The 20,093-nt window shown below is 35.5% G+C and overlaps 3 protein-coding genes and 1 pseudogene across 3 annotated transcripts; 2 read left to right on the top strand and 2 right to left on the bottom strand.

The window, feature by feature from the left end:
* Positions 1-849: 849 nt before the first annotated feature.
* LOC109098812 (small nuclear ribonucleoprotein E-like) lies at positions 850-3,664 on the bottom strand. Its single transcript, XM_019112331.2, has 5 exons — positions 3,459-3,664; positions 3,043-3,069; positions 1,395-1,457; positions 1,181-1,259; positions 850-1,070 (listed from the first exon to the last, which is right to left on the bottom strand). The coding sequence occupies exons 1-5, from the start codon at positions 3,510-3,512 to the stop codon at positions 1,015-1,017; spliced, it is 279 nt and encodes a 92-aa protein (XP_018967876.2). The 5' UTR covers positions 3,513-3,664; the 3' UTR covers positions 850-1,014.
* A 354-nt stretch (positions 3,665-4,018) lies between these two features.
* Positions 4,019-8,915, top strand: LOC109099046 (YOD1 deubiquitinase). The gene is given in 4 exon segments (XM_042766762.1): positions 4,019-4,094; positions 4,682-4,906; positions 6,345-6,352; positions 6,355-8,915. Coding segments are annotated over 4 exon segments (912 nt in total). The 5' UTR covers positions 4,019-4,048; the 3' UTR covers positions 6,988-8,915.
* Positions 8,916-9,884: 969 nt separating this feature from the next.
* On the top strand, positions 9,885-13,628 carry LOC109099083 (specifically androgen-regulated gene protein-like). The gene is made up of 4 exons (XM_019112640.2): positions 9,885-9,980; positions 11,191-11,369; positions 12,026-12,227; positions 12,307-13,628. Exons 2-4 carry the CDS (start codon positions 11,265-11,267, stop codon positions 13,482-13,484), a joined length of 1,485 nt encoding a protein of 494 aa, XP_018968185.1. The 5' UTR covers positions 9,885-9,980; positions 11,191-11,264; the 3' UTR covers positions 13,485-13,628.
* A 2,607-nt stretch (positions 13,629-16,235) lies between these two features.
* On the bottom strand, positions 16,236-19,347 carry LOC122146679 (annotated as a pseudogene).
* Positions 19,348-20,093: the final 746 nt, after the last annotated feature.

The following is a 20,093-nucleotide window of genomic DNA, read 5'->3' as shown; positions in this document are numbered from 1 at the left end:
AAGCATGTTAACCCATTTAATCCCAACGGTAACATTTGTGGCCAACATTTACATTTAACATTTGCGTTTGAAAGGACAAAAAAAAGGTCTCTTTAAAGATGTATTTACCTTTTAAGAAAAGTTACACGGTTTGCTTTATTGGGCTATATGAATAAAATTCCCTTATACAGTGGGGAAAAGAATTAAAAAAAATGCAAATAAAAAGGTACTCCCCCCCATTTTTAAAAGGTGTCTAAAATGTCACAAGTAACATCTTATACAGAAGCAGCCTGCCATTACAGTACAAAGACAAACTAATGTATTGCCCTCTAGTGGTTAGACAGTTAGCTGCAGACAGGTGTCAAACAGGACTTTACATTGTTGAAAGCAACAAATGTTACTTTCAAGTACTATTAAAATATGCATATTTCTACAAATTATAAGTTAAAATGAACTGTCAATGACCAGTCATGTTTGATTGCACACAAACATGCAACAGTAAAGACGTACAATGTTACAAAAAAAACCCCTTTCCAATAAATGCTGTTCTTTTGAAGCTTATATACAAAGAAAAAAAATCTGAAAAATTTGCTTTGCCATCACAAGAATAAATGATGTTAAAATATATTACATTAAAAAAAAGTTCTTTTAAGTTGTAATATTTCACAACATTACTGTTATTATTGTATTTTTGATCAAATAATTGCAGCATTTTTAAATTTTATTATATAAACATATTAATAATCTTGTTGCCAAACTTTTGACATTTTAATTTTGAAGGGTTTTTTTTTTCAACCTGATGAGCATAAGCTAATTGTCACATTATTCAATTCCAACAATAAAAACAGTAGCCTGAAACAGTGAAAAAAAAAAAAAAAAAAAAAACATTTATTTTTGAGATTTAGAAAAGGGAGAAAAAAAAAGTGTTTTCACAATTATAAGCATGGGTCAAAATTCCAAATCTTGACAAATGAAAACAAACTAAACCAATCTAACAGAAAACAAATAATATGCAGATGAAGAACTAAACGGCGATCAGTTGGACACACTCTGCAGCAATGTGATGTTATCTCCTTTCAACATAATCCGCCCTATTGGAGAGAAAAAGAAATTATGCTTAAAGTCAAATCTTATTTTACATCAAACAAAAATTATTTCTCAGAAATGCATGACTCGCTGGTATCGCAAGGTTCACACTTACCCAGGGGCTTCCTGTTCTTGGTCTTCATGTGAACCTCCTCTGAGTCATCCAAAACCAAATTCATGTACTCATCAAATCCTGATTCACAAACAAAAAATCAAATATAAAGCTCTCTATTCACATGCTTGCATAATACTGTTCACAAAATTATCTGTAAAGATGAAAATGAGCTGTGTGGAAAGAATGAAATTTGAGACTTGCTGCGTTTACTCACAATGATGCAGCCCTCTATCCGCATGTTGACCTGTTCGTAGAGCCACACCTGGATTCGGGAACGCTGCACAGAAAGGGAAAAACTATTAGTAACCGGTCATTTAGATTTTTGGTTTACAGGCCACACCATCCATCATATGAGGAGGATAAATAAACAAACACTGCAGGTAATGCTGTCCTAAAAGTGTGTAACAAAATAAATACAGTGTATATATATATATATAAAGAGAGAGAGAGAATGCCTATTTTTTCATATACATTTCTCCCCAAAACTTTCCATTTATATTAGTAATATTATGAGATTATGAATTTTTATACACTGTAGTATTGATGGTAGGCTGCTTTGGATTTATGCTTATTAATTTTATTACAGTAATTTTAACATAAATTAAAAAAAAATAATATAAAAAAATTCTAAATGGTCTTAAAATCAAGTTATTTTTTCATCAAGTTAGGCACATCAACCATAACTCCTTCTATGTCTGCAAGAGATTTTTGAGTTTTTTTTTTTAATTAGCTTGATTTGTTTGAGATAATTGCTAAAACTGTCTGGTCCTACAGATTTGCTTTATTCAGCATCAAGAAGATCAGGTCCTTTCTTTCGGAACATGCTGCACAACTCCTTGTTCAAGCTCTTGTTCTGTCCAGGCTGGACTATTGCAACGCTCTCTTGGCAGGTCTCTCAGCCAGTTCTATCAAACCTTTACAATTAATCCAGAACGCGGCAGCAAGATTAATCTTTAATGAGCCAAAAAGAATACACGTCACACCTCTGTTTATCAATTTACACTGGCTACCAATAGCTGCTCGCATAAAATTCAAGGCATTGATCTTTGCCTACAAAACCACCACTGGCTCTGCACCCCTTTACCTAAATTCATTACTTCAGACTTATGTGCCCTCTAGAAGCTTACGTTCTGCAAGTGAACGTTGCTTGATTGTGCCATCCCAAAGAAGCACAAAGTCACTTTTACGGACTTTTAAATTAAATGTTCCCTCCTGGTGGAATGACCTCAAGAGCAGCTGAGTCCTTAGCCATCTTCAAGAATCGGCTTAAAAACACATCTCTTCCATCTTTATTTGACCCTCTAACTTTATCACTCACTATTCTAATTCTATTCTTAAAAAAAATATTAAAAAAAAAAAAAAATATATATAAATAATTAATCTTTTTGTATTCTATCTATTTTCTTTTCATTTATTATACAATTATAAAAAAGACCTCTAACACTAGCTTGCTCTATTCTTTTTCTATTCTATCTGTTTTCTTTTTATTTATTATATTATTTAAAAGCCCTTGCTATGTATACTGTGTTTTAGGCTAACTGAGACTTGTTATAGCACTTGTATATCATTGCTCTTTTGTTGTTTTTGATTGCTTCTATTGTCCTCATTTGTAAGTCGCTTTGGATAAAAGCATCTGCTAAATGACTAAATGTAAATGTAAAATGTATATATATATATATATATATATATATATATATATATATATATATATATATATGTATGTATATATGTATGTATGTGTATATATATATATATATGTATAATATATATGTATATATATATATGTATATATATATATATATAAAAATACACACACATGCATGTTAAATATACTTAAATGTTAAATAAAAGTATGAACTTACATTCTGCAGATACCTGAAAATAAGGTTCTGAAAGTAAAATTAAGGAAACAAACAAATACAACAATAACATTCTACTGTCATCAAAATATGGCTCATGAACAATTTTGAATAGATTTTTTTTTCATTCATTTATAAGTAACATAACTGATCAGCAGCGGGACCAACATAAACCTGATACAAACACTGATCAAAGATGCTGCATTTCTTAAGTTTTATATAATCATATATAATATATATATATATATATATATATAATCATATATAATATATATATATATATATAATCATATATAATATATATATAATTTCTAATACAATGTGTAATAAAATAGAACATTATCAGTATTACGGAACCAAAGCATATCAATACAATGGAAGTAAGGTTAAGTGATTCAGTTCTGCGCTCTGAAGGATACGATCGGCTGCACCATGACCTTCTGAACCTTCTGTCCTTGTCCTCTGTACGCCATTGTCCCGAATAATATTCAGATATTCTTTTAGAAAAAGGGCGATCTTTGTAAAATTAAACGCAACAGTTATTGGCGCGGCAGCGAAAATCTCACGTTGGTTACTGCTGCTTCAATGGCGGAGCAATTCCGGAAACAGGATGACGCAGATAAAATGACGTGTTGATTATTTGTATCGCCGCTTGTGGCCAGGAGACACATTACAGACACAATGTTTTTATTGTCAGAACGTTACATAATAAACGACAGTAAAACAAATTATATATATGCATATATATATAAAAACAATTATATGTAATCGTCTAATAATTATATACGTTTTTACATCAGCGTGTGCTGTCGCTAGTTAATTTTAAATGTCTCTGCGGTGTTACATTTGAATTTTTAAAAGTACAAATATTTCAAGTTAAGTTTTTTATTAGTATTAATATTGCACGAATTTTTAAGCTAACAATTTATTTTATAATATTATTAAATTTGACGTACGCATTTTGTGTGGTTTACAGGACGTAGTACACAAATTGTGTGACGTAAAACGCATGTTTCTGCTCGAGTCAATTGTTGTTGTTTTAAAGGCGCTCAGTGGTGAGTGACTTAGCATCGGGCCAGCTCCAAACTACCCGTGATTTTTTATTAAATAATACCATATTACCATTTCACTTTAGAGGATGTTTTTATAGTGAAAGAACTGTGGAATTTAAGGTTATTTAATTCTATATCAGCTGAGTTTTTGTAACGTTATCGTTAGCCTGGCTAACCTAGCCTAGCTTAGATTATTGTCAACATTGTCTTTTATATTACTCTCGCATAGGTGAGAATTACATAGATTTAAATTAGTAATTATATATGCATATATTGTGCTTATTCTTTTGTTTAGCTGCAGAACTTTTGTTTTTGCCCAAGTACACATTATAACCCATTACCTGTAGTCATATATTTGTAATAACTCGATCATATTTCTCGTTTAATGGTTTAATTACGTATTCATGTAAATGCGTGCACATTTTTTTAGCTGTCATTCAAAAGAAATTGTCATTGCTTTTTACTGACGATTTATCTGTATTTTCATTCTGATAGTTTTATTGTAGCATATGGCCCTATTTTAAAGGCCAAATGTAACTGCTTCTAACTTACTAATACAAATTTGATTCACGCAACTCTTCTGTGTTCAGAACTGAACAGGTACAGGATGCTACGTCTGCGCTGCAAAGCCAAGAACGGGACCCATCTGATGCAGGGCCTTACACACCAATCTTGTGTTCAGGAGCTTAAAGATAAGATTGAGGAGCTGACAGGAATACCATGTGATGTTCAGAAGATCATGGTAGGTTATCCACCATCCAGCCTGGATCTACGCAATGGTGAAGCCCACCTGAAAGACTACCCTATAAAATCAGGTTTGACTTGCTTTGCATTGTATGATCACTTCACTTTATTTGCAATGTGCTACAGGAATAGTTCACCCAAAAATGAAAACGTACTCATTTTTAACCCGTTTTTTATGTTTGATTTGCTTTGTTTGCAATGTGCTACAGGAATAGTTCACCAAAAAATGAAAATTACTGACCGATGTTTTAGTGCACTTCCTGCAAATGTGGAAAAAATAAAGGGTCTCAATTAATATGTGCAGTTTTACATGATTAGTGCAAATTGTCACATGGCCAGAGCAGCCTATTTCCGGTTTGCACCTTGAGAATATGAAGACTACATCAAAGCTCCAAAACTAAAGGCTAGTAAAGTGTCTTAACATAATATATGAGAAAGATTTTTGGTACATGTTCTTTAGGGTGTCTAGTATTATTATATGCATTCACATATGTTTAGTTTTGTTGAGGGTGGTCATAGAATGAGTAAACATGTTGATGGTCACAATAGTGACACCCAAAAATGAAAACGTACTCATTTTTAACCCGTTTGGGATAACAGTGAAAATAACAGTAAAATGTTGCAATAACAAAATATTGCACTAAATTAAAAAATCAAATGTTAGATAAAATGTACAGTAATGATGTGGTAATACTCTAAGGATTAATATAAAAATTTTATTTTATATTTTACATTTTTTTTAATTTATTATTTATTTGTGTTCCTATCAATGTTGCATACGTTTTTTTTAATTTTTATTTATTTTTTTATTTTTAATTTTTATTTATTTTTTATTTTTTCTGCATAATAGTAACCCTAGAATGTGATCAAACAGTTTAAAATAGCTGGGCTAAAATATCTAACCATATTTTTGACTGCAGAAATATGTTATTTCAGTACACACATTATCACACCGATCACAATTGTACCTAACATAAAACACAATTTTTCACACACTTTCCAAAAAAAATTCAAAAAAGAATTATTGATTATTTCAAAGGGTTACTTATGATACATAATTTGGATATTTTCATGTTTGGGAAAATTTTGGGATTAAACGGATTCAGCCATCCAACATGTAGATGAGTATGTTTCCTCATTGGAACAGACTTGGAGAATTTATCATTCCATCACTTCTACCTGCTGTGAATGGGTGCCGTCAGAATGAGAGTCACAACAGCTGATAAAAACATCTATATAATAATCCAAAGTAAACCACACCAATATTATGGATAGAGGACTCATATGTTTGCCAGAAACAATGGTTTGAAGTTAAAAACATTGAAACGTAATTTAATCTAATTAAAATTTTTTGGGTGAACTACTCCTTTTATTCTGTGTTTATAAAGCCATTCATGCACTTTTTGTTGTTGCTGAGTTTCCTGTGTTGGTCAACCATATTTTTGACTGCAGAAATATGTTATTTCAGTACACACATTATCACACATTATGCTATGTTTACTGTTCCAGGAGACACGCTGAAGGGCCCAGTCTTGACCTGTCCCCGGTTCTAGAGCGCCACGTGGTCCCTGCCGACAACTCTTGTCTGTTTACCAGTGTGAACTACGTTATGGAAGGAGGTGTTTACGACCCAGCCTGTGCGCCTGAAATGCGCGGGCTCATTGCACAGATTGTAGCTAGTGACCCCACAGCGTACTCAGAGGCAGTATTGGGCAAGACTAATGAGGACTATTGCACCTGGATCCGTCGTGATGACACCTGGGGAGGCGCCATTGAGGTTTCAATCCTCTCTAAGTTCTACCAGTGTGAGATCTGCGTCGTTGACACTCAGACTGTGCGAGTCGACCGCTTCGGCGAGGATGCGGGTTACACCAAACGAGTGCTGCTTATTTATGATGGTATTCATTATGACCCACTCCAGAAGGTGGTGCTAAATTCAGATGTTCCCGCACAGACTGTTTTCTCTACTACCGATGATGTAATTTTGGCCCAAGCTCTGGAGCTCGCGGATGAGGCGCGGAGGAAGCGTCAGTATACGGACGTCAACCGCTTCACTCTGCGCTGCATGGTGTGCCAAACTGGCCTGGTGGGGCAGAAGGAAGCAAGAGAGCATGCCAAGGAGACCGGCCACACCAACTTTGGGGAGGTGTGATGCTCTTGGCTCTGTTTTTGAAATCCCCCCCCCCCCCCCCCTACCTTTACCACTGCCACACCACCTGACATGGTACCCGCTCTTTCACTGCTGCCTGTTCCGGCTTGGTACAGTCCTCTACCTCACGTCGTCTAGCATCTTCAGAAGACTTTCACTTGTCGAGTTCTCAAATTATTCAGTATTCTTTTAACTCTGCTTTACTCTTGAGGTTGAAGTGTTAAATATGCTTGTGTTTTTAGTCCGTTAGCCAGAAATGATAACAAAGCTGTATCTTCAAACCAAATTTTAAAGGGATTATCCACTGACTACTTGTTTGTTATAATGATTATAATACTAGTATTAGGGTGAATTTCGCAAAACACATCCAGGTCATATTTCACTGCAAAATCAAAGAAGAAAGTAAAAATAATTGTGTGTGAAATCACAATTCAAATATAATTACTATAATATATTATAAATATTAATTTAACAAAAAACAAAACAGAATATATATATATCTCATCATCATGACAATTAGGCTCATTTCTACCCAAAATTCTAGTTTAATATTAGTAATATATTATGATATTATAAATTATGAAGTATTTATACATTGCAGTATTGATGGTAGGCTGCTTAGGATGTATGCTTATTAATTTTATTATAGTAATTTTAACTGTAAAATTAGCTATTATATTACTTTTAATAATTTAGTATGAAAATGTCATGAAAATAAAAAATCTTAATGCTCTTAAAATCCTTTTGTTTATGCTAAATATAATATCTTTTTCTTTTAGTTTCGCAATTAAATGTGACCTAGACATGTTTTGGTCACGTGAGATTCACCCATAACCTCATGTAAACACTTTTCTGTTGCCTGCAGCTCAAAGATGTGTGAGTAACAACTGTTTGACAATGCTAGATAAACCCTTGGTGTATTACCTAACAAATAATGAAACTTTTAATGAGTGATCGCATAAGGCATACTTATTGTTCATTTTGTTTTTAACAAATTAATCATAAATGTTAATCTTTTCACACATAAAGTGCTTCTGTGGCCAGAGTAGTATTGAAAAAAAAAAAACACCAGTGGAGCACAGCTAAAAACATGCCTTTCATTAACTCTAATTTAATCATGGAATTACTGTATTTATTATATTATCTGTCTTTTTAAGGTCATACGCACAGCTTCTGAACAATCGATGGCACTACATGAAGTCTTAAGTTCACTGGCTCCATTGTTACTGTTACTTGAAATAGTCACATAGATCAAGTGTCGACTCTGAATACTCTACTCAAAGCAGTTTTTACACATTTTTCAGTAAGCTAGCCAGGAAGAAAGCGTGGGTTTTAAGTTGAAGTGGACAACAATGGTGCTGATAGTAGAATCTCACTGAACTACTTTGTGAATCTAGATTTTGTTTTTCTTTTAAGGGCACTTGTGTAATTTCTGCAAATGTCCACACAAGATTGTTTTATGCAAAATGTGTTTATTCTCTCTCAAGTGACCATGACATATTGTTAGGAAGAGTGATTGTAGTGACATTCATTTGAAATTTTAAGTGATGAAATACTGAACTTTTTCCTGTGTACAGGGCCGATTTGTGAGGTTTAGTGTAGCAAAGTATCACAGTATTAAAGTGTGGATGAAATTTAGAGAGAACACATCTTGTAAGGCCTGATGATGATGTACATTCTCAGTATTTTTCAGTCAGGTAATATCCACACTGTTGTTTACTTGTTTGCAGCCTTTTTATTTTGAAGAAATGGTGCCATTGTAAGTCCAAAGGACTTTTTTTTATTTTGCAGTGATTTTTCTAAATGGCCGTGATCAGTGTTTTATCTACACTAAGGTAACTTTGAGTGAGAAACTGCATGGACAGCACTCATTGCTGCAAAATCACTGGTTACACTGGGTAATGATAAATAAACTTGAATTGAGATATAAATGTCCTTGTGTGATTTATTTATTATTTACTTATTGGTTATTAGTTTTTAACTAAATGTTAATAGTAGTTAGTTACTGGTGTTAACTACTGCCAAAATTGAATGTTAGAGACAGTATTACATTTTCCCATTCCTATTGAAACCGGAAACCCAATGTTGACATCATAGAGTCTTGAATGCCCTAGCAACACCCAGAACCCCTTAGCAACCAGCCACTGTGGCCAACCAACCTGTTGCATTGTGTGCTGACAAGTACCACTCCATATTCTTTAGTTTATAAAATGTAAACATCTCGTTTGCATGTGCCTTTCAACATTTATTTATTTAACTAGTATCTATTTTATGTTACCAGTACTTATTTTAGAATTACCAATATATAATCTGTATCTCATTGACTAGATACTATTTATTATTCCTTAATGGTGTTTCTCAAGTTGACTAAATGGTGAGTAATTTAATATATACTATCAAATCGAAATAAGAACTAATGAATAGTTAGTAGCATAGGTACTAGTGCCATAAAAACAACTAGTTAGTTTAGTTAACGTTACTAATCACGACTGGACTTCTTACTAGCACATGTAGCACCATACAAACTAGGTCGTTTCGAGAAATAAATGATAAAGCTGGTCGCATGTATGTGGTGTGAAAACATAATGAATCTCAGTCAGTCAAACAGGATCAAATCAGTTCCAGTTGAAGGGGATTAAACTAATGTTATTTTAAGAAACCCTTCATAACGCGATTAACCAGGATTTGCTGGTGATCCTCTCGAGACTTTCTGTCATCGTGTGTTTGTCATTCCAGGCGTGAATATGTAGTGTGTAGTTAAGTATGTTCTTACGCATCTTGCATGTATTTTCCAGTCACTATACGAGTATTCTGATACTAACTTTTTTTTTTTTTTTCACTGGTCTGTTCTCTGATTGGCTGCTGCAGGTAAGAAACGAAACTGATTGGTGGAAGATTTCTTTATGTACAGTACTGACAGCTCACTGTACCTCACAGCACTGACACTGCAGAAGCACGTGAACCTGCTGGGCTCCTATCTCGTTTCTGCACTAAAGGTAAACTTTTATTAAGGCATGCTTCGGGTTGCCTATGTTTATTTATTTCGGCATATGATTTTAATTGAAGGGTTGGCAAATAATTATAGAATATAAAGCAGAGGTGAATCGTAAATTAATTATGCCATTGTAAATAATGTGCTGAAATGTATCAATTCAAATCAGATTTTACATGCTCTCATGTTTTTAGATTGTTCAGTAATATTTCTTAGTATATTATTAGTCTTACCCATGTGTTAAACACTGAATTCATTTCTAGTGTAGTCTGACAGATAGTTTCACAGACCCTTAGAGTAGATAACATAGATAAGTGTGCTTTCTTGTGTAATATAGGTCATATGTGCATAATAAAGTCATTTCAGTGTTATTATGATTATAGATGGTATGATTTCTCTAGAACAGCATAAAAGACATTTCAAAGTGCATATGGGTGATGCAATTACAAAAAGAACTAAGCATTTTCTTAGTGTGTTATTACGGTTATAGATAATATAAAAAGGCCAGTGGGTTAATTATGTCTGTGGAAATGGACCTTGTTTTTACAGTTATTTTTATGGCTTACTGATTACTGTTCAATATTAAAGTTCAACTTTTAAAATACAATGATAATTTGAAAACAAATGTCATACTGTACTGATGATGGTTTTATTTTAACTGCCCCATTCATCTCTCCACAAAGAAAACCTGTTGGCTGTTACATTTGCATTATCACACAATACAATCCATCACTGAAAGAAAAAAAATGCGTTATCATCATTCACGTCACATTCAAATTTACAACAGTGAGAGCCTTTTATGTGACAACTAATAAAACAGAGTGAATTGACATTGTTCTTACTGGTCTTTCATAAGGTGTAAGTGGAAGCTGGAATAAATGCAACCATTTCTGAAGCACAAGATACTAAAGAATTAAACTCTGAATTGGAGGAAAAAGCTGAGTTTGTCTTTAAAAAAAAGTGCTGATTCGCTATCTTCCATTCATGCTGGACTTGATGTAACTAGAAAAGCTCAGTGTAACATCTGCTGTAATCTCATTCACATGATCTGATCATTATAACGTACTCAAAAAATACAAATATAATTGTTGGCTCTTATGTGTTTTTTGGTATAAGATTGTATTTAATTGATCTACAATTTCCACTATTATTACTATCACTTGCAAATGGTACATATCAAGACACATCATTAGGATTTTTTATTCTACTTTTAGGGGAAATGCAGTTTCATCAACACTGTTAAAGAACTTTGAATTCATATCAGGGTGGAGGTTTCCATAATTTGCAAATGCCGATAAGTGACATGTGGCAAGATGGCAATGGCCTCGACACAATGGGCGAGATTGACAGTAATGGCAGCTGTGACAGTGTGGTCAGCTTCAACTCATGCTTTGTAAGATATACTTTTTTTATGAAGACATACTGTACATAATGTTATCAAATACATTTAAATCTACATCTTCAGTTGTTTTGATGTACTGTAAAATGTTGATAAATTATATTAAAGAATAAGTTCACCAAAAATTGAAAATTCTTTCATCATTTACTTCATGTTTTTCCAAACCTGTATGACTTTTTTTTTCTTCTTTGGAACATATTTGGAGAAATGAAGGGTTGTTTTGATCCCCATTGACTTTATATGGACAGAAACATTCTTCAAAATATCTTCTTTTGTGTTCTAAAGAAGGCAGAAAAAATAATTCACTCTCAGAAAAAAGGTACAAAACCTGTCACTGTGGCAGTACATTTTCAAAAGGTTACACCTTTGTACCTTATTTACCTCTAAAGTGTGCATATTGGTACTTTAAAGGTACATATTAGTATCTAAAGTGTACATATTAGTATCTAAAGTATACATATTTGTACCTTTTGAAAGGTACCACCCCAGTTTTGTTACTTTTTTTTTTCCTGAGAGTGTAAGTCATTCAGGTTTTGACCAAAATAAGGGTGAGAAGATGATGACAGAATTTTCATTTTTGAGTCAACTATCCCTTTAATGAGCACACATTAAAGCTTAAAGTCCACAAATACGAACAATTTATGTTTCAGAGTGATGCAAGTATGGAGTATCTCTCTGCTGAGGAGAGGGCTTGTCTCATGTACCTAGAGGAGACCATTCAGTCACTGGATACAGAGGATGACAGTGGCCTATCCAATGACGAGTCTGATCAGCTGCCAGCTCGAGGAAATGTAGCTAACAAAGCAGCCCACCTTTTCTCATTGAAAGGACTCAACGAGCTCCCTAGTCAAGGTGTGTTGATGCTCCTTTAGTATTTATAACTCCTAACTATTGCTGATAATGCTATAAAATATTATTTTATTGTTTGTAGATGTGCCCAAAAGCCAATTTGAAGGTCCATTGTCATCTAGCAGCTTGGTGCAAAATGAAATTCTGAATTATATGGTTCCTACTCCATTTGTCCTTGCAAACCGCAACTCACGAATCCAAACCAAACATGAATTAGCTGCATCCCAGAAAAAGACGGCACCCAAAGTGGCTTGTGAAAGTAACCAGCTCCATGAAGAAGCTCCACGAGTACCCTCAGAGGTCAATGTGATAGTGATACCACCTCCATATAAAATCAATGGCAGTAAAGATACAGCGGAAGAACAACAAAATAAACCTCAGCCAGAGAATGTGGCACGTAGAGGACCACTTTCGTATGAAGCACTGGTCCATCTGCGCAAGAGTGCTTCAATGCGGAGAACCAATGCAACTGAAGCCAAAACCGAAGAACAGCAGGTTTCTACAAATAAAAATCACGAGGGAAGCATCTCTGTAGCCCAAACTCATACCCAGAACTCACAGGCCATGACAACTAGGAACTCCAAGCCCACTCCTCCACCTGTGGCCCCTAAACCTAAAATGAAAACCCCTCACAAAGTCCCAATGAACCAGGAAGGAGACTCCAACTCCAATATCAACTCAACCATGCCTTGCCCAGGGGTATTGTCTGTAGAGAAATTAATGAACCCAGAGAAAGTAAGAGCAGAGGCTCTTTGCAAGCTGGGTCTCCTTAAGGATACGAACCCAATCTGTCAACAACTAAAGCATTCACAGTCCCCAGCAAACAAAGAGCAAAACCAGACCACAAGTGAACGTCTTGCTCCAAGTGTTCCTGCAAGACCTGGAGAACAAATAAACCAGCCAGTACAAAGTTGCAGCACTCTCCACCAAAGGTGCGACCTTTCTACAGCTTCATCTCATCCGCAACATGCTGATATGACTTCAACTGGGACATCTGCCACACTGAAACACACTGGGATTGTCCTGACAAGTTCTAACATCACAGTCTTGAATGCAATTTCTCAGAACCCCCAATCAGGTTCTTCTACAGTAGGAGCCAAAAACCACTTTACAGACACTCAAATGGATTCTAATGAATTGGTATCCACAAAAACACAATTGCATACATCATCTCGTTTCAAAGGCTTCAACGTGCCGGTTCCCAGCATTGGAAGAGATCGGAGAGAGGCATTACGAAAACTAGGATTGCTGAAAAACTGAAATTTGCTGAATGTATGCTCTCTGCAAGTCATGATGCATCAAACACTGTTTCCGGGTCCAAACCTCCTCTCCATTTAAAGGAACACTCCACTATTTTTTGAAAATAGGCTCATTTTCCAACTGCCCTAGTGTTAAACAGTTGAGTTTTAACATTTTCGAATCCATTCAGCCGATCTCCGGTCTGGCGGTAGCACTTTTAGCTTAGCTTAGCACAGATCATTGAATCTGATTAGACCTTTAGCATCTCGCTCAAAAATGAACAAAGAGTTTTGATATTTTTCCTATTTAAAACTTGACTCTTCTGTAGTTACATCGTGTACTAAGACAGGGAAATGAAAGTTGCGATTTTCTAGGCCAATATGGTTACTATACTCTCATTCCGGCGTAATAATCAAGGAACTTTGCTGCCGTACCATGGGTGCAGCAGGCGCAATGAAGAGTCAAGTTTTAAATAGGGAAAATATCGAAACTCTTTGGTCATTTTTGAGTGAGATGCTAATTGTCCAATCTGATTCAATGATCCATGCTAAGCTAAAACCCGGAGACCCGGAGACCTGGAGATCGGCTAAATGGATTCGAAAACGGTAAAACTCAAATGTTTAACTATAGTTAGCTGGAGTTGGAAAATTATATATTTTCAAAAATAGTGGAGTGTTCCTTTAAGTAAGAATATGATTTCCTGCAATATGAGCACTATTTTTTAACAGTGTATGCTACAATCTCTTGCCTCATGGTATCCCGGACACCAGTATTTTAAGAATTTTAAAAACATTAATCACTCACTAGTCTGCTAAGATTCTGGTATGGAGATTTTTTTTGTATGCTTTTGGCATCTGAAGGAGCGGTTGGACACAGAAACTGTGACACATGACGTCAGACTTAACCGAATAATAAAAGTATGCAATTTTATAATGTTAAAAGCCATTGGTAGGCTGATTCTTCTGAAACCTGTAAAACATCCTGACCAACATTAGGTTAACCAATGACATGAGTTTCGGGCATTTGATGGATCAATGCTCATTATTTTTCAGTTCGGTAGCACTAGTTGCAAAGAAATAGCACAGTTCCTTTCAGCAATTTAAACACACAGTGTTGCAATTTACTTTAAGTTGATTAATTACTGAATCTAAATAATTGACTATAACACATGGATGCCTTTGCCTAATTTAGCACTGAAGATTAAGATGATACTGTATGTTTAATTTTCCAGGTGAACCTAAGTATCTTTCGATACTTTTCGATACATCTAAGTAGATTAGCAATTAGCCTTAAATTACTCTTTGATCTTGCCATTGGAAGCCTGCTCCTAAGAATCCTGTCTGTTTTGCTAATCAGTCGCTTCAGAAAATCACTTCCTGTTGTTTTTTTAATACATTGGAGTATGTCTGCTCCACCAGAGACTGTTGAACCTGAGGAAGCTAGGCTCCCAAAGATCAGCTATCAGTCAAACTCCTCAGTTTACACGCCGGTCAGTGAGATCTGACACAGCACTTCAGTGCATTAGCACATTATCTTGGGTTGCAACCAACAGACTGGTGTTCATGTTACCATGGCCTCTCAGATTCATCTGTCATTAAAGTTCTTTATCTCAGAATTTGACCTAGTTCATGACTTACACTGAGAATGGTTCCTTCTGTTTGTATTGACTCAGTTAACAGTTGCCCTTTCACAGCTGGTCCCTAACCAAATCCACACCATAATTCACATGGAAAGCAGCCATAAATTACAGTAATGTTTAACCACAGAACACACACGAATAAAGCAATAATTTCAGCATGATTCAGCAGGCTTATTTGGTTTCAGGTTTGTCTGGTTGCTGTGCTGCTGTATGTTCAGATAGCAGGATATTATGCTTAAACTGTATCTAAGTCCAAACACTGTGCTTTGATTAACCAACTATTTAAACCTTTGAAACAGGTGGTATGCTTATGGTTGATAGCAAAACAACAGTGAAAAATATAATGGGCTCAATCTCAATGTGATTAGATTAACAAAACGTGAAAAAATATATCAGGTGATGGGCTGCTGTTAAATGCATTGTTTTATATATTGTGAACAATGTTGTGAAACTATGCTGCAAGAGGTGAAATCATCAAAATGTGCACTAAAGGGACACATTTGATTTTGCAAATAAAAAACAGAATTTAAATAACATTTGCAACCTACTTTATATTGCTAATGTGATGTATGTTAATACTGGCTCATAGGAACAAATGCAGTCACATGAAACTGTACTTTGTTTAACATGGTCCCCATGTTGAATTTGATCAGCCACATCCCCAATTATTAGACACTTTCAATTTACAATGAATTTAGACCAGTTTTTAAGACAAAACACAATGGTAATTCATACACAATGGTAATTCAAAGTGCTTAATTTTTTGAGACAAATCCCCAATTATTAGACAAATTATCATAACAATAAAAAAAAGGAATTTAAAACTTTTTTCAAAAAGACAGCAGCAACAGACATTAAAAGACCACAAAAAGTATGTTTTCTGTGCTGAAATCTCTCAGTTCAAAACAAAAACAGTGCCGCACATTAGGTAGCATGATTTCGGTGAACTTCAGGTAGTATCAGTTAAAATTCCTATGTTTTACACAGCGCTTACATGCCACGTTATATGACATTCAAAATTGAAAGTGGTTCGTCATTAATAAACTAATACAACAAAAATATGCCTTTATATACACCAACAAGTGAATAAAAAACAGATAGAAGCAGCTTAAAAAGATATAAGTTCTAGGCTTTTATACTAGGGATTTGTAAAGCCGTGTCCTGTCAGTTGCTCTCAGTTGGGTGAGCGTCTTGCTCTTCTTAGTTTACTTTGCCGAGTGCAGGTGGGACTCCAAGGGACTCCAAACGGAAGGGGCTGGGAGGAGAGAGTAATTCATACACAATGGTAATTCAAAGTGGTAATTAGTCTGGTGGATAGGACCATTTCTGATTGAACCAGAATAGTTCACTGTGAGAAAATGATTAGAATTCGCATCATTTATAAACATACAGCAGCTGCATGAGAGAAACAAGTGAATATGAATATGTAGTGGTTTATATTAAATCAGTCTCTCGTGTGTGTTTTTAATAGATTCTCCAGCCAACAGCTGACTGGTCCGTTTTGGCTTGAAGTAGTTAATGGCGATATGTTCGCTATCACTGCGGTTCAGCATTTTCTTGTAGCGGTGCTCCTCCTCTTCCTGCTAAAAAGAGATTTGGACTCATTTAGACATGAGACTAAGCTATGGATGTTTCTCATATTCATAAGAAAGATAAGATAAGGCTTTTCAGACTACACTAACCCAGGTTAAAAACTGTTTTTACCCTGGGTTGAGAACATTTCAAACTTATTTTGTAGTTTTAATACCACTTTTAACCCTAGTTTATTATTAGAGCTTTTACAGTGCTAACACCAAACTGCACTGCATTAGTGCTAGAATGTTAACCAATTATAAAATAAAGAATGATTACTTCATTAAATATTCATGCACTTAAATATTTTGAATGTACTTGTACTTGATTCTTACTTGACAATACTTAAATGTACGTGTTGTTACATAAACTTCACGCTTTGTTTAGTTTCAGTAAAGCATTATACAATGTCAAATGGTGAAAGCAAAATTAGCTAAAATTAACTGGAGTAATGAAAAGACTTATTAAATATGCATATACATGCACATCATGAATACGTTAACATAGGATTGCTTTAATCCAGGTTTAAAGTGTTTAAAACCCTATTGCTGACTGTGGCACATGAATCTGGTATTGGGATACTTGTATTGGGATAACTCATGTTTGAATGGTGTTAATTCACTCTCTGAATACCACAAAAGGGTCAGCAAGGTCTGAGGTAGAATTCCTGCGTGCTGAAAGTCTGCCATGGGCAATGGCACTTGAAGGAGGGCGTGTAGAGCAAGAAGAGAGAGAATATGCCTTTAAATCACATTAGAAAATAATTTATAAAAATGAACTGCAACAAAATGGACTGAACAAAGATCATAAAGAATTTCTGACATTTCACATCATTTCACCTGCAGGTAATGTGGTTTTCTGCACCACCACCTCTGGCAGTCTCCAGGTCCCTCCCTCTTCATCCCACACCGCCTCCTTCCGCGGCTGGTCTGGTTTGGTTTGGTTTAGTTACGTTCGCTGCGGGGGAGGGGCACCATACGCTCCAAAATTCCTTGCAGGAGCTGGCCTTCCCGCTCCAGACAGCGGATGGTGGCCAGATGATCATCTCTCTCCATCTCAAACTATGCCTGAAGATCCCTAATTTCCAACTTGGCAGCTTTTAGCTGTTCATCATATAAACAGATTATGCTTGGCAGCTTTTAGCTGTTCATCATATAAACAGAAGGTTGTATAGTTTGGATTGGTTTAATTTTGATAGTGAAACTAGAAATCTAATCTAAAATTAGGGAAAAGAATAATACACTTTTATAGGCTTTTTTAGATCATAGATTCTGTGCGATTAAAACATCAAAAGTAATGGAATAAAATAATATACATATTTTATTAATAAATATAATGTAAATATAAAATACATATTTTAATTCTAGATATCATAAATCCTTTTGATTTATTATGTAATTGCTGTACCAAGAACAGCAGAGTTGTTTCCACAACTTTGACAATTTTTGCATGGAGACATGTAAGGTAACAGTCGAGTGTTGAGTGAATAACTTTTTGACATGTAAGGTCTTCTCCAGAATAATACTCGTATGATGTTCTCATGAGTGAATAACTAAATACTATCCAAAGCTCTTACCTTCTTCGGTGTATTCTTCAGGTGTCTGTTCTTGGCATTAACTTCCTCCTGAATGGAATCATATACATTCAGCAGCACTTTGGCTCAGAGCTTCGATTAGCTGCTTCTTCCTCTGGTCAGCCATAGTCTTCCTCTGTCTGTGTCTCTGCTTCAGCTCCACGTTCCTCACCTGCTCTCCACCCACAAACTCTTGCTCCAGCTGGTGCAGCCTTTCAGCCAACAAAAAGTAGAGACAGCTTTTAAGTGCATTGCCTCCATATTTATCCTCTGTTTATCAATGCCATCATCTCTATAGCTATAAAGGTGAATTCAGGTAAACTGGGACACATTTTGCCATTGAGATGACTGGGAAAAATGTCCCAGTTAACCTGAATTCTACCATCTCAATAAATAAGTCTGCTTGTCTTTGAAGTCTATTTCAGTGTCACTGCATTACACATATCTGTATGGCTTATTTAACCAAGTTTTAGGTGAAATCAAAGCACCTCGGGTACAGTGTAGTCAACATTCGCCTGTTCCTGTGAAGCCGCATGTGCAGTGGTGGGGGCTTCTTTATGATGGTCCACATGAGGGCCACCTGATTAAGGAGAGATAGCAAGAAGATTCAACCAGATTAAAAAGCTATGCAGTTAAACATAAAGGACACTGTAGTTTCAACATTACCAGTGGCATGTGTTCGACTAGCTCTGGACCTCTCCAGAGAAGAGAGTCTGGTCTCATATGATGTTCTCAAGGCTGCAATGTCTTCCTGGAGTTTGGCTTTGGACTCTTGTTCTGCATCGGCCTGTAGGCTTGACAGTTTCTTCTCATATTCCTAAATTTACATGTACAGTTACATGTATGCATTTGGCAGATGAGTTTTTCCAAAGTGACTCACTCTGCATTCAAGGTACACTTTTATCAGTTCTTGCTTTCCCTGGGAATTGAACCCATGAGCTTGGCATTGCTAAAGCCAAATACTCTATTGTTTGAGCTTCAGGGAGGAGCCAAATACTCTATTGTTTGAGCTTCAGGGAGCTGTTGCTGTTGTTCGGGGGGAATGTAAACCGAAACGAGCAAAACAAAAACAGTGGCAAACAAAAAAGACAAACTGCCATGTTTCCGTGAATACAAAATGAGTCTGTTGAAAATGATATATTGTTTGAGTTTCAGTGATTATTTAGTATAGAGTGGCAAGAAATTAGGAGTGATGTTGGATGGTTTAGTGATTATTTAGTCTCGCGTAGCCAGACTGACAGGTAAAACAACCAATCATGTTTCATTTTGTGCCGCATCATGTTTAGGGGTGTGGAAATGTCACCACAATAACCTAATGTTTATTTTTGTTTTTGTTCATGTTTATGTTTAGGGGTGTGGAAATGTCACCACAATAACCGACCAGTTTGTTGTACGTATTTTAAAGAGTCTATGCTGTGAACTTTAAATATTTCACATACTTTTGAAAGTTTAGTTGATCCTGAAAGTTTTGTTTCTTCTTCCATGAGGGGGTTTGGCATCACAGCATCTTTGTTTCCAGGCGGACACAAAGAACACAACACACACGTCTCCCAGAAATCCTGTATAATTCAACCAATCTGATGGCGACTTCAAAACTCCTGAAGCACTTCTAATTTTGTTTGCCACATGATTCAGACATTCAGCCAATGGTTGGGACTAGTGATTATTTATTTATATTGACAATATAGTGCTGCAGGGATGACATATGTTTGCAAGCTAAAACCCAGGAACTGGCTTTTCACTATTTTGACACACACAGATAGCACGCTGCATTCTAAGAGGATTGGATAGCATACTGTGGGAGGTCGGGGACGCGGAAAATCGTGCTACAAAGCACACGCTCATA

This window comes from Cyprinus carpio, chromosome A11 (assembly GCF_018340385.1).
Source record: "Cyprinus carpio isolate SPL01 chromosome A11, ASM1834038v1, whole genome shotgun sequence".
Taxonomy (NCBI): Eukaryota; Metazoa; Chordata; class Actinopteri; order Cypriniformes; family Cyprinidae; genus Cyprinus; species Cyprinus carpio.
The sequence above is the reverse complement of the archived record's forward strand: the minus strand, read 5'-3'. Positions and strand labels throughout refer to the sequence as shown.

What these genes read in the sequence shown, in the direction of transcription:
- LOC109098812 (XM_019112331.2), bottom strand. Translation starts at nt 3,512, where the DNA reads ATGGCGTACAGAGGACAAGGACAGAAGGTTCAGAAGGTCATGGTGCAG. An exon ending in GGATAGAGGGCTGCATCATT is followed by an intron (nt 1,260 to 1,394) that starts GTGAGTAAACGC and finishes GTTTGTGAATCA; the next exon opens with GGATTTGATGAGTACATGAA. An exon ending in CAAGAACAGGAAGCCCCTGG is followed by an intron (nt 1,071 to 1,180) that starts GTAAGTGTGAAC and finishes TCTCTCCAATAG; the next exon opens with GGCGGATTATGTTGAAAGGA.
- LOC109099083 (XM_019112640.2), top strand. Translation starts at nt 11,265, where the DNA reads ATGCCGATAAGTGACATGTGGCAAGATGGCAATGGCCTCGACACAATG. An exon ending in TCAGCTTCAACTCATGCTTT is followed by an intron (nt 11,370 to 12,025) that starts GTAAGATATACT and finishes TTTATGTTTCAG; the next exon opens with AGTGATGCAAGTATGGAGTA. An exon ending in CAACGAGCTCCCTAGTCAAG is followed by an intron (nt 12,228 to 12,306) that starts GTGTGTTGATGC and finishes TATTGTTTGTAG; the next exon opens with ATGTGCCCAAAAGCCAATTT.